The sequence below is a fragment of the Hirundo rustica genome, chromosome 2 (genome assembly GCF_015227805.2).
Source record: "Hirundo rustica isolate bHirRus1 chromosome 2, bHirRus1.pri.v3, whole genome shotgun sequence".
Taxonomy (NCBI): Eukaryota; Metazoa; Chordata; class Aves; order Passeriformes; family Hirundinidae; genus Hirundo; species Hirundo rustica.
In genome coordinates this window covers 25,500,600-25,516,083 of record NC_053451.1, presented here as the reverse complement: position 1 = coordinate 25,516,083, position 15,484 = coordinate 25,500,600, and the positions used below count along the sequence as shown (strand labels likewise).

The following is a 15,484-nucleotide window of genomic DNA, read 5'->3' as shown; positions in this document are numbered from 1 at the left end:
GCTCGGTTGTGGTTTACAGAGGTCCACATGGCAATTTTCTCAAGGTCTGCCCTTTAATGCAGATACTCGCTAAGCAGTTTTGTAGAGCTCTTCTCAGCAGTGAGCAGCCCACAGCTTTGAGACAGCTGGGCCACCTTCACTGCTGGGAATTTGGGAAACCTGCTGCAAGAGGTCCCCGAGACACCGGGAAGACAGTATGAAATGACGGGATCTCCCCTGAGGAGACCAGGGATGTCTCAGCAAGGTCTAGATGAAACGTCCTCACAGTCGGGATCTGGGTGGAGTCTGCTGGTTGGGTAGCTGTGTCTAGCTGTCACTGCCCTGCGAGGCACAGCAGGCTTTCCCCTCTACCGAGGACCTGTTTAGAAACAAGTCTTGTGATGGATAAATGAACTTTTCACAAATGCCTCAGCCTCAAGTGCACCCTGCGTTCCTGTCCTTAGAAAACGCTTGGGAGTCTGAGTCTCATGCATTAACTGAAAATTGCACCTGATGATTTCAAAGAGATGAATTATGGAAAAATTATAACGTGTATTAGCATTGAGTTGAAAGAAATAATCTCAGCTTTCATACTTCACACTATTGATTTGGTTTTTGTCCTTTTCCCAGTTTGGAAAGCAAGTTCAATTATCTTCAGACTCTCAATGCAACATTTTTTTTTGTCTGCAGACATTGCAAAGGTGTAAATATCTATAGAGTTACTGGGCTTGCTCCAGTTAGAGGCATATAAGTGGTGAAGTGCTTCTGTTGATGTGATAATCACTGCAAAAACATACAATAATAATCAGATATAAGGTCAAAATTAAAGGGGTATTTGATTATCCTTTTAAGCAAAAGATTGACTCAATATTTTTTTTTTTCTTTTTTTTTTTGGTTGAGGGCACATGGGGACAATGACACTGGAGACAACTAGGTGTGGAAACATGCTTTTCTGTGAAATATTTATCTGCAATAGTGTAATGGTTTTTCTTGCACTTTCCTTTAAGTCTTCATGATTATCTGAATGAAACACGTGTATCTCAAGCTTGGCATTTTTCATTTTGTCGTAGGAAAAGTCTCTAGAAGATGGTGGTAGATGAAAATAGCGGTGGTACACAGTTATTTCTGTGGTACACAGCATGGCCATATTTTCAGTGGTTCTCAAGCTCGAAAAGAAAACACTGTAAGGGATAAGGAACAGACATACACCCAGGAAAGCTGAAATTAAATTGGGAGAGTTTTTTCTAAACAACATTCGCAGAAGATTAGTAAGGGTGTTTTTGCTCTGGGCTGCCAAGTATGGTTAGGAAGAGTGATTTTTAAAAATTTTTTCCCCTTTTTTGAGATTTTAGACTGATTTAGAAGACAGAAAAAAAAATGAGGGGCCATGTGCAATGTGATGCCTAAATTAAAAGTAGGATTTAAATGTAAAAGGATCTGAAACTGTAAGACTGTATAATCAGGCAAAATACTTAATACCAAAAAAATGAAAGTTCTTGGGGGGAAAAAAATACCTTGGAGGTCATTCCATCATTTTCTCCCTTTATACCTACAATAAAATAAATTAAACTTCATAGTGATATTTAAATCAATTATTATAGTGCCATTTTCTTCCGTTGTTTTGCAGTTTGTAGAGTAATAATGATTCTTTGTAACTGGTGCTATTTTATCCACGTTTAATGATCTTGGGCCAAGGGCAGCATCTATGTTTTCCCTCTAAAACATTGTAAGTGTAATGTTTTTTTGTGGAAATAATATTTTCCCAGGAGAAATTTAGGGAAAGATAGGAGGGAGTTCTCTTTAGAGCTTTGAAACCAAACCTGGGATTGCTAATCAATCCTCCCGCGTCTCCAGAAATAGCATCCTGCAAATTGTCAAATGTGGTAGAAATCACACATCGGGTACACTCAGAGTGCAGAACTGACGTGTTTTTTAGCTGCACGGTGTTTGGATCCTGTGACACAGAATTGCAACAGGTGAGATTTCAGTGTGTTACAGTCCACTGCAGATGGACCTTGCAAGACCAGGGGGTGAGGGTGCCTGGCTGTAGCGGATTAATGCAGCGGCAGGACTACAACTCCTCACATGACTTTTTGGAGTCGCCCTCCAGTCAGTCTGAGGTTCTCACAGCTGAAACTCTTTTGGCCTTGCAGCACCCTTGTCCTACACACCCCTGCTTTCCAGCCTTGCACCAGGTCCTCAGCCCTAGAAAGGGAGTACTGTGCCAGTCCCTTGCCCTTCCACGCTTTTGCAGTTTTTTTGGAACAGATTGCCATTTGTGTCAAGCTGTGTGGTTTTGTGACGTGTAGATAAATCATTTTGCTCGGGACCTGACCTTGGTCCCCAGTGGTAGGCACAGATGCATTAACTACTTCTTTCTGAAGTGGGCATCATTCCCTTATTTTGGAAACCGATTCTTTCTCTCTGTTCCTTCAGTATTGCCTAAACTGCAATTTTCTTTTTATAAGATTCTGTTCTCAAGGGATATCAGAATGCCTCAGGAGCAGCTATATTTAGCTGCTCAGTAGTAATATGGATATACAAAGTATGGTATAAACAACTCTTTAACTTAGGAAACTTAGGAATTATTTTTCCTGCCTTCATGGGGGAGCAGTGTTTTTATTCTTGTACCAATAATACAGATGGAGAAAGAAAGACTGAGAGAGGCCTCGTGACCCACTGAAGGTCAGTGGATGCTGGTAGTCTTGAGTGTTTTGGAACAAACTGTAACCACAGGAGGATGCTTAAATTTATGCAGCAGGTTAAGCAATAATGTAATGGTCCTCTTTAGGGATGTTCACTACTAAATTGTGGTGAGTCATCTATATTTAGCAGGATGCTACTATCATCATGCTTTTTAAGTAAAGTGCTTTTAACACAGTTTATTTCAAGGAGAAGTGCATGCACTGAAAATCTGTTCTTTGTAGTTTCCTCCTTGTAGAGCATTAATGCTGCCTTCCCTTTTGTAAGTGTTCAGAGAAAAATTTAGCTCCTGGTTGTTTAACAGACAGCAGTGTAACAAAGACAGTTCTCCAGTTATTACTGCCTTGTGTTTGCACAGTTATTTATGAGCATTACCTAATTGAGAGTCCCCAAACTTACTTTGTGCAGGCAGTCAGTTTGATTTATAGCACGGAAAACTGATGTGTGCAGAGATGAAGTGATTTTCTTGCTGTCAGGTAGGACATTTACCCAGGCTCTCCTTTAGAGAAGTCACAATTACAGGGCTTCTGGTCATATGCCTCCCTACTTTATTCTTGCAACTGTTTCATGTCCTGTGCACCAGGGAGAAAGCACAACATTTTTATCTGTGCACTGTGAACTTTCAAGGGTATTTTTTGTTTGTTTTGGTTTTGTTTTGGTTTTTTGTTTGTTTGTTTTATAAGTTTTCATCTCTTTGGTTTTGGAAGTCACTTGTGTCCTGGCTTCTGCCTTTTTTTTTTTTTTCCTTTTTTTTTTTTTTTTTCCCCCACTGCTTGAGCTGGGCTGCTCTATTTTGTCCACATTGAGGAATTTGGCTTCATTTTAAATGGAAGTAGAAGTTAAATGCTTTGATGGTTTTGAAAGGAATTTTTTGAGAGATATAATACAAGGAGGTACCCTAAGCAAAAAGATATTTTGATGTGAAAAGTCACCATTTTTCATCCCAAAGATGCTTAAGTTGGATGTATTTTTGACTTTGCCCCCCACTGTTTTTCTTTTAAAACACAGTTTTGATTTTACAAAGCATCCCGTGTTTGATAAGTTTTGGTTTAGTGGCAGTAACTTCGGTAAAACTTTAGTGGCTGCTGCTGCTTTTTATTTCTACAGGGCAGCAGTGATAAAAACCAACTCGCAGCAGTTGGTGGTACCTGTGCACAGCCTCTGCCCATTATTTTTGCCATCTTGACACATGTATGCAAATGCCATGTACACTCAGATGTGTGTACAACTGCTCTTGTCCTTTCCTTATTTATTGTGCTGTAGAGTACTGTACTGAAGGAGTCAATCTATTTAAGAAATACAGCAAATATTTGTTAATATTTGTTTCCCCTTCTGGAACAGTCACTGGAGAAATCAGAACAGGACTAGCAGGTTGGGCTCAGTCCCTTGTTATTCGTGCGTGTGCAGAGCCAGAGCTCTCCTCCTGGCAGCATAGCAGTACTTGTACATTTGCATCTCTGCATGAAGCTAATTTCAAGTGTAATTTTGGTATTAGGCTGATCAGATCACTTACTCAGGGACAAAAGCTTGTGCATTTATTTTCTCATACTCTCATGAGCCAACCTAGCTATGGGAACATGGGCTTCTGCTTCACAAGCATCAATAGGAGAAAGCCAGCATCTGAACTCCGCTTAGTTACCTCTGTGCTTTGATTTCACCTGGAATGCTGAAGCCAGGAGTGTTGTTTGTAGGAAGGCAGTGACACCCTGCTTATAATCTGGGGTGCATTTCTGCAGCAGTCTGTCTGAGCAGTCCTGGGCCAGGTCAGCCCGCTGGTCTCTGCTGCCATGGCCAAATCTGGATGCTCCAATGGGAGGTGCCAAAACCTCCTCAGCAAAAAATTGGTGCCAAACATTTAGCAAAGAGGAGTCTGGTGTCCTGTCTGTGCTACAGGTTGCCCTAGGAGTAGGCTGGTGTGTATATTGCTCCAGACTTCGATGCCTACACTACCCAATTTTCTCTTAATATTAGGGTATGTCCACACTTCACTTCCTTGCCATAAAACGAATTAAGTCATGTGTATTCCTTCTACCCATGCAGAGCGAATAGAGCATCCATCTCCTCCCCTTCCTCAGGCTAACCCCCCCACACCTGCAAAGCAGCAGACGTAAAACTCCCGCCTAGCCAGGGGCCAGGCTGAGCTGGGCTAACGGAGCCCCCTGGTGCAGTGTCCTCAGCTGGAGTCTGGCAGGGTGGGTGTCCAATAGCCCTGGACACCAAGCCCTTGGGCCCCCCGGCACAGGGGCTGCGGGTGGGCTGCAGGCTCAGCTCTCCCTCTGCCCAGCACAGCATCAGCCTCTGCCAGGAGCAAGTGGGCTGGCACACCCTCTCTGCAGGCCCACTGGGGGGATTACTTCCTAATCCCCACTAATTAGAAGTTGGCTAACGTCTGGAAGCATGAGGGTATAGTGATGTTATGCTTTTTTTCATTCTCGTTTTTGTTGGGTTTTTTTTGTTTTGGTTTACCTGACATATCTGTGGATGTTCCCAGTATCCCTATAAATGCATGGGCCTCTGTGATTTCTGCTGAGCTCTTGACTTAACTGTAACATGGGCTAATCATTCCTGGTAGTTAATTATTGGCTGTGTTTAGAAGAAGCAGAAAAAGTAAAAAAACAGAAAAGGAAAATGACAATGTTTTCCTTACATCTAGTCATGTTTCCTGCTCTTCAGTTATGCTGAACAACCTTTCTTTTTTTCTCTTGGAAAAACAAATGAACACAAAAAGCCCACAAGCAAACAAAACCCACAGAGAAGTACCTGTTTCACTTCCTCATTCTCATTTGGTAAGTTCTTTCTATTTAACTCCTCTCCAAGTTAAATTGTCCCAATTTTAACAGTGCTTGACCAGTAAGTTTCTTTGACGAACCTTTCTCTACCTTCTGCGTTTTCAAATGTGCCATGCAGAAGTAACCACAGCAATTCCAGCTGAGGGTGTTCACTTTCAGTGTTCATGGTGGCATTAGAATACTTCCTTCTTTCAGCCTCTCCCTTTAGACACCCTGACAGCTTGCTGGCTTCTTTGACCACCGTTGTATGTTGAACAGATGTTTTCATTGAGCCATTCACAGTGATACCAAGATATTTTTCTCAAGCGATTACATTTGAATTAGAGCCCCATGGTATATGAGTAGTTCAGATTATTCTCTCAAGTTCTTATTACTGTCTGTTTGGTAATGTTGAATTTCATCTTGCATTATGCTGCCCACTTGCTGAGCTTTGTCAGATCCCTTGGAAGTCTCTCTCAATCTTCTTTTGTCTCAGCCAGCCCAAATCACTTTGCCAGCTTCCTGTCTCTCTTCCAGATATTAAGGAATAGATTAAACCACCCCAGAACTAGTTAGAAACCTGGGGGTAATCCCTTTTAATCAGGGCCAGAGCGAGGACAGGGGGAGAGGGGGTCCCACGCCTCTGAGCCTGGGCACTGAAGAGTGGGACAGCAGCTCCGGACTCAGCCTGACCTCAGCTGGCCTGAGCCTCCCTGGGGGCAAGGCAAGGGGGGAGTTCCAATGCCAGGCAGGCAGGGGACAGGTCTGGCACTGAACTGGCATCCTGCCCAGAACAGTTTAGCAGGTGCACTTTGAAGTGACAGAAAATTAATTACTTAGTCCTGTCCTTTTCCATCCAAAATTAGAGTGGATTGCAGGGCCACAAGTTACCCTGAGTAGAGATCAAGCTGGTTTGTCTCTTGTTGTGTACTTTTAGGGGCTTAGGGTATCAGGCTGGTTTAACCAAGCCCTGCTGCCACTTCCAGGTTAGCCTGTAGCCTCTCTTATGGAAAGCATGCTAACTTCAAGAACTACCTGACCTGCCCAGGGCTTGCTTGTCTTTGCTAGCAGTTACAGCCACTTGGGAAATGTCTTTCTTCAGCTATTCTGCTCTTCTGGACTTGTCCCTTAAATGTACTGAAGTGTTTGGGTTTTGGCTTTTGCAGGTGACCTTCAGTTTGCTCTCAGTCATAGCTACCATTTTATGAAACAACTGTTTAGACTGAATCACTTCTTGTTCCTTTTGTTTGGCCATGCAATGTGCTCTCCTGCTTCCCAGCAGTTTTTTGTCTAGGGCACCGAGTACCTTTCTGGGGATGATTCTGAGATTGCTTCAACACACCACCATACAGTGTAACAACTTCAGTTCCCCCGCTTTTGGATTTAGGCGGTTTTGACGTTTCTGCTTTTAATTTTTTTTTTTTTTTTTTTTTTTTCTAAATATAAGAGGCACAATGCAAAGTTCTGCTACTGTTTTTCTCATAGGAATGTTAAATATGACCACGTAGCAGTCACAGTTACTTTGTGTCTTTGTATCAATTGCAGTGTTTTTGCTTTTAAGGGTGCTGGGACAGGTTGTTCCAAGTCCTGCCTATGCTCTTTTAGATGCTGCAGAATTCAGAGTCACAGTAGCCTGCTGTGGCCCTTAGCTAATTCCTGCACATGTTGCTGGAGTCACTATTTTTTTCTGTTTTCTTTGACTTTGTTCCTTTGCTCTCACTGCACACTGTGCAGTAGATATTCCTTACCTGATCAGGAGGCCACTGGGAAATACTGGGAAATAGTGAGATTTGTTTTTTAGTTACCTTTTCTTCCTCTTCGGCCTTGGCTATCTAGATGAGATTTGCGTTTCACCCACCTGGCAGTTTGATGTCTCTGCCTCTTTACCCACACTGGATTTCCAGGCAGGGCATGAGTCTGTGATGAATCCTGCAGCTGTGGGTGCACAGACTGCGAGGCATGTTGGACACTGTGTTGGTTGGTATGGCTGTATAAAGAGGTTGTTGCATCGCGTTGTAGGGGCTGGTTCACTGCCTCAAACCTGAAGTGCTTCTTGTAGTTTTTTTCTCCAGCTCCACACCACCCTCTCTGACCTGTGCTCCCGTGTGGTCTATCAGCATTAGCTGCGCTCTGAAATGTTAGGTTTAGAGGTGATACCTCAGCAAACACAGCCCTGCTTCTTGGTTAAAAGGTCCCTGGGTGCTCCTGCAAGGAATGCATCACTCACTCTGCTGCCTCTCACTGCCTGTGCCAGTGAAGGGGGCCTGGAGCTCCCCATGACCCCTGGGAAAGGGGACAGGAATGGGTGGAAGATGGGTTGCTTTAGTGAACCAGAAAGCGATGGAGGGCTTCTGCAGGGCACTGCTAAGCTTGTGCGATTTCTGGGCTGCTTCCATAATTAACTGCGTGGTTGATCTTCACTCTTTGATGGGGTTTGTTGCCTGAACAAACCACTGGTTTGTGGAGCTGCTCGTGTGCAGACCTGCTTGGCTTTCTGGCTGTGTGAGCTAGTGACTCGGAGAGGCTGGGAGGACCTTGGCTACTTGGCAGAGGGACAGAATGGCCTCAGTCTGTCTGCAGAATCGTCATGTCCTTGGCTTGTCAAGGGCAGCCCTTCCTTTTGCCCCTGAAACAGCTGGTGCGCCCTGGGCCCTTATTACGGGACTCATCCGCAATCAGCGCCTCTCTCTCCTGTGCTGGAAATGCCTCGGACACGGAGAGCAGGCTTGTGTTTCTCAGCTGCACGGAGTTGCAGCAAGGCTGAGCTTTGCTTGTTCTTCGGGGAATGCTCTGTGCTAGCTCTACAGCAGCTTTTTTGCATAGTTTCATGTATTCTCGCTGCTCTCGCCCTTATTCCCCGTGGCTCTTTTGATTTTTTTTTTTTTTTTTTTTTTTTTTTTTTCCTTTTGCAAGACTGCATTTCAGCTGCTGCGTTGACAGCAGTCCTGTTTATATACAGAACAGGTACAGCACAGGCAGGCTTCCCCCACCCCCGTGGTCCCCATCCTCCACCCCTCCTGCACTACGTGCCCTGTCACCCCCCAGCTTCACCTCGCTGGGAGCTCCAGCGCTGAGCCAGAGGGCTCACAGCGAGGGGAGCGCTGCAGGTGAAGAGGGGGAGCTGAGGCATCCCACCGCCACCGGCTTGTGTTGCATCCTAATTGCAAACAGCCCTTCCGGCGTCAGCAGTTTGTGGGAGTAATTGACAGGAGGTGCCGGCGAGGTGCTGAGTCAGAGCGAGGTGTGCTTGCCAAGTCACTGCAGCAGAAGGAGTCCGATCGCCTCGTGTGGAGGGAAGCCAATGGACGGTGGGTTTCCTAGCTGCCTTTTGGGCCTCTTTCTTTCCTTTCGCCGAGGCTGCAGTTCAGCAGCAGTGATGCTATGCATGTAAGGGACAAAGCAGGGATCAGGGGAGCTCTTTATTTTTTTATTTTTTGCTTTTTCCTTTTTGGGTGTTTTTTGGGTTTTTTTTTTTTTTTTTTTTTTTTTTTGGCTGTGAGCACTGGGATTAGGGGATGTGGGCTCCATTCCCACCTGCTGCCGCTGGGTTTCTGTGCTGTCATTTCTGTGCTCCGAGCAAGCAGAAGGGGTAGAAAATACATGTTGGGGGGTAGCGTCGAGAGAGTAGCCCTAGTGACAGATTGATGTCTCCTGGGAGAAGAAAGGCAGCATGTGTCATCCTCAGTTGAGCAAGGGGGGATAGTTCTGCAAGCCGAAAAAGCTGCAAAATAAAATGACTGAAAAGGTGTTCTGTCCTGTCCTTCCTGAGGGTTGTTTCTGCTGCAGTGTCCTACCATTTATTTAGGGGTTTGCAATTACTCGTTTGACATGCAGGAAGATGAGTGCTTGTCCTGTATACATCTAGCACCTCATGGACCTCCAGGTCAGGCTTGTGAGAGCTTTGTCATTTATTCCTGACCTTCTTGAATATGGCTAACATCAGTGTTTATACCAGAGCTGAATCTGTCCCAGAGGTCTGAATTCTTTTCTTTTCCTTGCTTCAGGGTGACTTCAGTGGTCTTTGTCATTCTCCCTCTCTGCAGCACGGGATACTTTTTTCCTACCTTGGACAAAAGTCAGTATTTGTTTCACAGTGATCTAAAAATATGTGTCTGCTGTGTGCTGCCTTTGTAGGGAGAGCATACCATTTTTGCTTTTAGTAACCACTTTGTGGAAAGCGATGAGGAGCATGAAGACAGAGGCCCATGTATTTTTCAGAACCCTTCATATCTATGCTGTGCTCTGCCCACCCACTTTTTTAATGCTAATCCTTGTATAATCTTTCTCTTCACTGACTCAGGTAAAAGCCACATTATCTAGATCACCATGCTGCTGATGGGGAGAACTGAGGCCCAGAGACGGGGAGTGCCTCTGCCATGGTCATGCAGGATTCCCGTGGCCAGTGTGGGGTTGGAGCCTGCATCTCCTGACTGCCAGCCCATGCCTTCTCCACTGGACAGTGCTGCCTCTTCACTGATTTAATCAGTGGCCTGCTGAGTACTTTTCATCCTGAGTTTTCATGGCAGTGGTCATGGGTGGTTATCGATTCTGAGTCTTCACAGAAAATCTGCAGTGACTGAATCAAATGTGATTCTTCCCTCATCCTTGTCTTGACCACCTTCATGATGAATATTGTGCACAGGACCCCCAGGGGGGTGGCCCTGGGGTCACTGGTGAGGGGATGGTGCGTGCAAGTTATCTGTCCTCCTTGCCTCCAGTTGGCTGCCTGTTCACCTGCTGGGTGCACTGTGACACTGGTGGCAATCTAGAACAATCTGTGCCTTGAAGATGCTTTGGAGGAAATCCTTCCCCACTGGATTCTGCTGCAAGATCAGCCAGGGCTGATCAGGATCAGATCAAGGCTGGTTTGGGAGGCCCAGGGTGGTCGGCTGCATGACTGGCCTGCCTTCAAGTTGTATTTCTGTGTGAGTTTTGCCCTGCATGGTGGAGATGTGCTAGCCAGGGCGCTCCTGTAGAGAAGAGTGAGTCTGGTCCTCAGGCATTGGGAAGTATTTTCTTCATTGCTTAAGGGAATCTTGGTCTCCATCCGGTCCAGTGCAGCCCTTCTTCGTTATCCCCTCTCTACTCACGGTGTGGCTTCATCCTGAAAATAGAAAAAAAACATAGAGCATCGTGTGTTACAATTGGGATTTATAAGATACCTATGGGAATTAAACCCAGAATTCCCTCAGGTTCTTTTTAAACAGCCTAGCTGATGTGAATTTATGTTGACAATAAGCAAGAGTGGAAGCGGTCCTGTCAGCAGAGCCACAGCTATTCTCCCTGTGTTTGATGTAGAAACTACTGTGGTAAAGCTTATTTAGCTTTGAGGTCTGTGTGTCAGGACCTGGGACCAGAGCCCTCACAAGGTCTCTGATGTGAGTGGACCCCATGCTCTTGCCTCCTCTGGGGGTCTTTTTGAGCACTTGTAAGTGCTGTGGAAATACCAGTGTGTAATAATAGCGTGTGTAGGGCCTCTGTGCTGTGCTGGGCTGGACAAATGCACCTGACACCTACTGGGCCAAGGACTGAGCCTGCTGTGAGTCAGTCCAGGATGATGAGACTCTGCCAAACCAACTCTTCTTTCCTTTCCAAGGGGTAAAGGTGTGCAGGGATGGTGAAGAGTAGCATTTAATTGCAACTCGCTGCAATAGAATTTGCTTTGGAGATAATTGAGAGATTCTTCTGACAACTGCAAAAATCCTTTTTTATTCTTTTTCTCCATAACCAAAGAATTACAACTTGTATCAGTTTTCCGCAAATGGAGAAATTCAGTGACAATCATTGTACTTTTAATTAAAAGTAAACAGCTATGATACAAAATAATAAAACAACTGCTGGAGACCAAACAAGTAGTGGAATAGAGCTGTCACTTAGAACAAATCAGGACACAAACAAGAAGAAAAAGCTGCCTTCATCCTTGGTTATGAGTGAGAACCCTTTCTGGGATTTTGTTTTCGTGGCTAAAACTAATTTCATAGCTTATTTTAGGGTTTTTTTTTGAATTTGTTCCTCTGGCCATATAGCCAGGGCACAGCTGGCAACTTCTCTTGCAGCTGCAGGAGGGGAAAAGTGATTCAGGTGGGGATGCTGCTGACCCTGTGATCCAGTGCAGAGCCAGTGGGTCCCAGAAGATGACTGTTGTCTCCTGCCAGCGATCAGCTTCCAGCTTCTCCTCACCCCTTTCACCTTTATGAAAATGTTCACCGTGTAGCTTGATGGACACAAAGGAATGTCCACCTCTCACTGTGAATTTATGTGAAATGGGCCCAGGTTGTGGAAACCTCATTAAATTAGCAAACTGTGTAAGGCTTCCATTCATTTTGGTTTTGCTCAGAGTACAGCTTGGATTATTCTCTCAGATTTGAAGAGTTATTCAGCCTTGGAGCTCAAAATCAACTTACAGGCTAAAATCAGACAAGGTCTCCTTAGCTTAGCTTTAAAAACAGAAACATATTACACTCAAGGTCTATTAAAGACAAAAGGCTGTCTTAATGCATCTGTGTATATATATATATATATATATATAAATATATATATATAAAATAATGCACATATAATGGTTCAGTCAAAATAAAGCAGCACTGGGAAATGCATAAGTTAATGATGCCTTGTTATGTATCCTGTATCATTTATGGCACGAATCCTGTATCTTTTATGGCATGAATTTTATAGTTTAAGTGGTAGTAAGATTAGAGGTAGGTGAATAATTTATAGCAAATAATTTATTTAATGAATTCCTCTTCCATTTCTATTTGAAAATTGTTTGTGAACATCCTGTGGTTTCTTTGCATTTTACTTATTTGAAATTACTTACTGAATAGCTTCACCAAATAATATTTGACATGCCACACGCTCATAAGAAGGTTTGTTGTTTGGTTTTTTTTAACTGTTTCCTAGGAGGGGGAGAGCATTTCAGCCGCAGGGTTGGTTGCCCAGCATTGATACAGAGCAAAATTTCATGCCACGATATTTCACTTATCCTGACAGCTCAAAGTAATTGCAAGAATTAAGCAGTTTCTGAAAGGTATCAAGAATTAGCCAGTAATTTTTAATAATTTTTCAGACTGTTTGTGGGGATAGGCAAGTTCAAAACTTACTTTTGCCAGTGAGTGCTAAAATTGCTCTAAATGTGTTACTTCCTTGAACATTTACGTCACTAAATTAGAATAGCTTCAGAAATGAACAGAACGCTCTAAGGTCCACAGTCAGCAGTGTGCTGTGCATATGCCTGACTTCAGGCATATTCCTGAGTAGATGCATAAGTGGTAGGGTGGCAAATTATGAACTTCAGCATATGTTTAAGCGGTTTTCCAAATTAGGGACCAAAATAGAGAACAAAGCAAATTCATCTTTCATGAAAGTAAACACACAAGAGAATTTTGTTTCCTCATCGGCCATTACAAGGCACTGCATCTTTCAGATGGGGGAGTGTGGGGGAGTGATGATATAAATGTTGAATTAAGTTGCAGTATTTCTGATTTCATCAAATACAAGGCAGTTTATCTGAAGTTTCTCGTGCACGTCATTCTGTGCTCCCCCCCCCTTAAATACTGGAGAAAATAGAATGAAGAATTGAAAAACAAACAAATAAACAAAACCTCAGCCATTAGTTTTGGTTTATTTATATCTTCATCTTTTAGGATTTCTCAGGTTTCAGAATATTTTCCATGTACTTTTATTGGCTTGTCATCTCTCTAAAAAAAGTTAATTTGGAAACATTAAATAATGCTTGACAAAAGTAAGGCAAATAATGCATCACGGAAAGAAGAACTCTCTGTGTCTGCAAGGAATAGGTGTGAGTCACTTTAGCATCTTAAAGAACAGCTGCAACAATGTCAGCTGCTGAAGGTCTGCATTTTTGTGTGCAACTTTTGTACACATCGTGGAAAGCAGCTTCTGAAGCTGCGTGAGATGCCCTCCAGCTCTGTAAGACAGGTGACACTTCATTGGCCTTCCTGTTGTTTTTTGGCTCTGTGAACCAGTGAGACCTCATCTTCCTCCCGTTCATGCCTTGGGGCTGACCTGTGTGGGGTCTCTCATGTGTAGCAGAGGGTGGAGCATGGCAGTGAGGACCTCACCTGCACCTCTCCATCTTTGTCATAACCTTTTGAAAAGAAAATTAACATGTTTAAGGCCTTTGCTCTTCTGTCAGAGGAAGGGTAGGTGCAGGGGCCTTGTGTCTCAACAAAACAAATGCTTCTGGGCTGCAGGGCCCATGGACTTATTGAGTTGAAGTAGCTAACAGAAGACCACAGACAGTTCAGGAGAGGGTAGTCTGGGAAGCTAGGAAGAGAAAGAGCCATCTCTGGGTGGTGGATGATGTGTGGGATGCAACTACAGAAATAGGCAGTCAGTTTTGGGTGAGGAAGAGCAATCGTCCCTGCTGACTTGCAAGAGCTAAAATTACCTCCTCGGAGCAGAAAGTCAAAGGAGTAAAGTGTTGTTCCTCATGCCAGTGATCAGAAATGCACCCAAACTATGCCATGCACCAAACCCCCAGACCAGACATGTCACGAAGAGGAGCCTGCCGAGTGTGGTCATCGATGTCCATTGTATGCAAGGAACTTGCACCCGTAAGAGGAGAGCTGCTTCCACAGAGGGTTTCTGGACCTCTGTATGCATTTATTGCCCTCTAGGTGATGGTCTAGATCCCAGTCTTTTACACATGGAAATCAGTGGGGGTGTTTCAGCTTTGTGTGGTTGGGAAGGTGAGGGAATGTTTGTCAGGCAGGAGAAAGGAGGGCTGGATCTGGACTAGAAGTGTGTGCTGCAGGGACGACTCTGGAATGCCTGGACCATGCATTCCCCAATCCATATTCTTATTATTGATCCATGCTCCTCACCCACCTGTCCTTCTCCATGTGCTGTACTGTGATTCCAGCCCCAGGGCTGGAGAGGATCCTGTAGGAAAAGCTGGCAGTGGAATTCTGAATATTGCACCGACTTTCTAAGGCTTTCAGAAGCCTAGTCACATGAAACATATCCAGGCTTATTGCTCATCCCTGGTACCTTTTATGACCTCAGTGATGAACATTAAAACATTGAAACATTGAAATTAAAAAGAAATCACCTGTACCAAACAAGGTAAACAGCAAAGGGTCCCAACAGTCTGCCACGTGTCCTAATCCCTTTAGCAGCAAAAGAAGTAGCACTGCATTAGGTTTACAAGGGCAGTGATGCTATGCCCTACAAGGGCTGTGGCATTTGTGTCTGTGAGAGGAATGGCATCAAAAGACTCCTTGAAGTGATTGCATCCTCATTATTTTGGGACCAGAGCCTGGTCAGCTCAGGAAGGTGGGAGATCAAAGGCCCCTTCTGAATTTAGCTCACTTTCATAGAGCCTTGGGACAAAAATGGCAGAAGAGGTTGGTTTGAGAAGAAGTGTGGCTCTGTCTCCATCCAGTGGCTAGTGCCAATGATGACGAGTTGGCAACCCGCAGAAATTCAGTTTTATTTGGGGCGATCTCCCAAAAGAAAGATGTGGCAGATGGGAGGATGCCTTCTTAAAGCTGACTTTTATTGAGGTCTAAGATGTGTCTTATCGTGTCTTGTGCCTTTCTGTGCTGTTCTGTCTTTAGTGTTATAAACAGAGACTTATTAATAGTATCAATAAAAATATAATATAATAACAACAATAATAATTATTATTTACTATTTTACACTCCCGTGGGAAAGCCCCTGGTTCTGCCAAGTGGTTCTGCTGTGACTCCAATGGGATGGTGCACAGTTGCAGGCCGAAATGGCTGTGGCCATACATCACACTCTCTGTCTCTCTCTCACAGTCAGCTAGGACAAGTCGAAAAAGGCAAAAGGAAAGAAAACAAATTTCCGCATCCATAGCAGCTGGAGTGAACGCCAAACAGATGGGCTCTTCCACCCCGATTATCCTAACCTCCTAAATATAGAAATACAGGCTTTTTTTTCCCCCTTCTATTTTTTTTTTATAAATATAAATTACCCGAGGGGGTGGTGTTAGCTCACGCTAGGGCAGTGCTAACGAGTGCAAATAGAAGTCATCTGCTGACAGAGTC

At 44.2% G+C, this 15,484-nt stretch overlaps 1 protein-coding gene across 2 annotated transcripts in view; it reads left to right on the top strand.

The window, feature by feature from the left end:
- The window catches only part of IGSF11 (immunoglobulin superfamily member 11), a 104,544-nt gene that overhangs the window by 848 nt on the left and 88,212 nt on the right, over positions 1-15,484 (top strand). Inside the window, exon 1 of one of the 2 annotated variants that reach the window (XM_058419395.1) lies at positions 8,740-8,758. The exons of the other annotated variant lie outside the window; for it this stretch is intronic. Coding sequence (XP_058275378.1) covers positions 8,752-8,758 — 7 coding nt within the window. The 5' untranslated portion in view covers positions 8,740-8,751. Of the gene's footprint in view, positions 1-8,739; positions 8,759-15,484 lie in introns of those variants that run through there. 2 annotated transcript variants of the gene reach the window in all.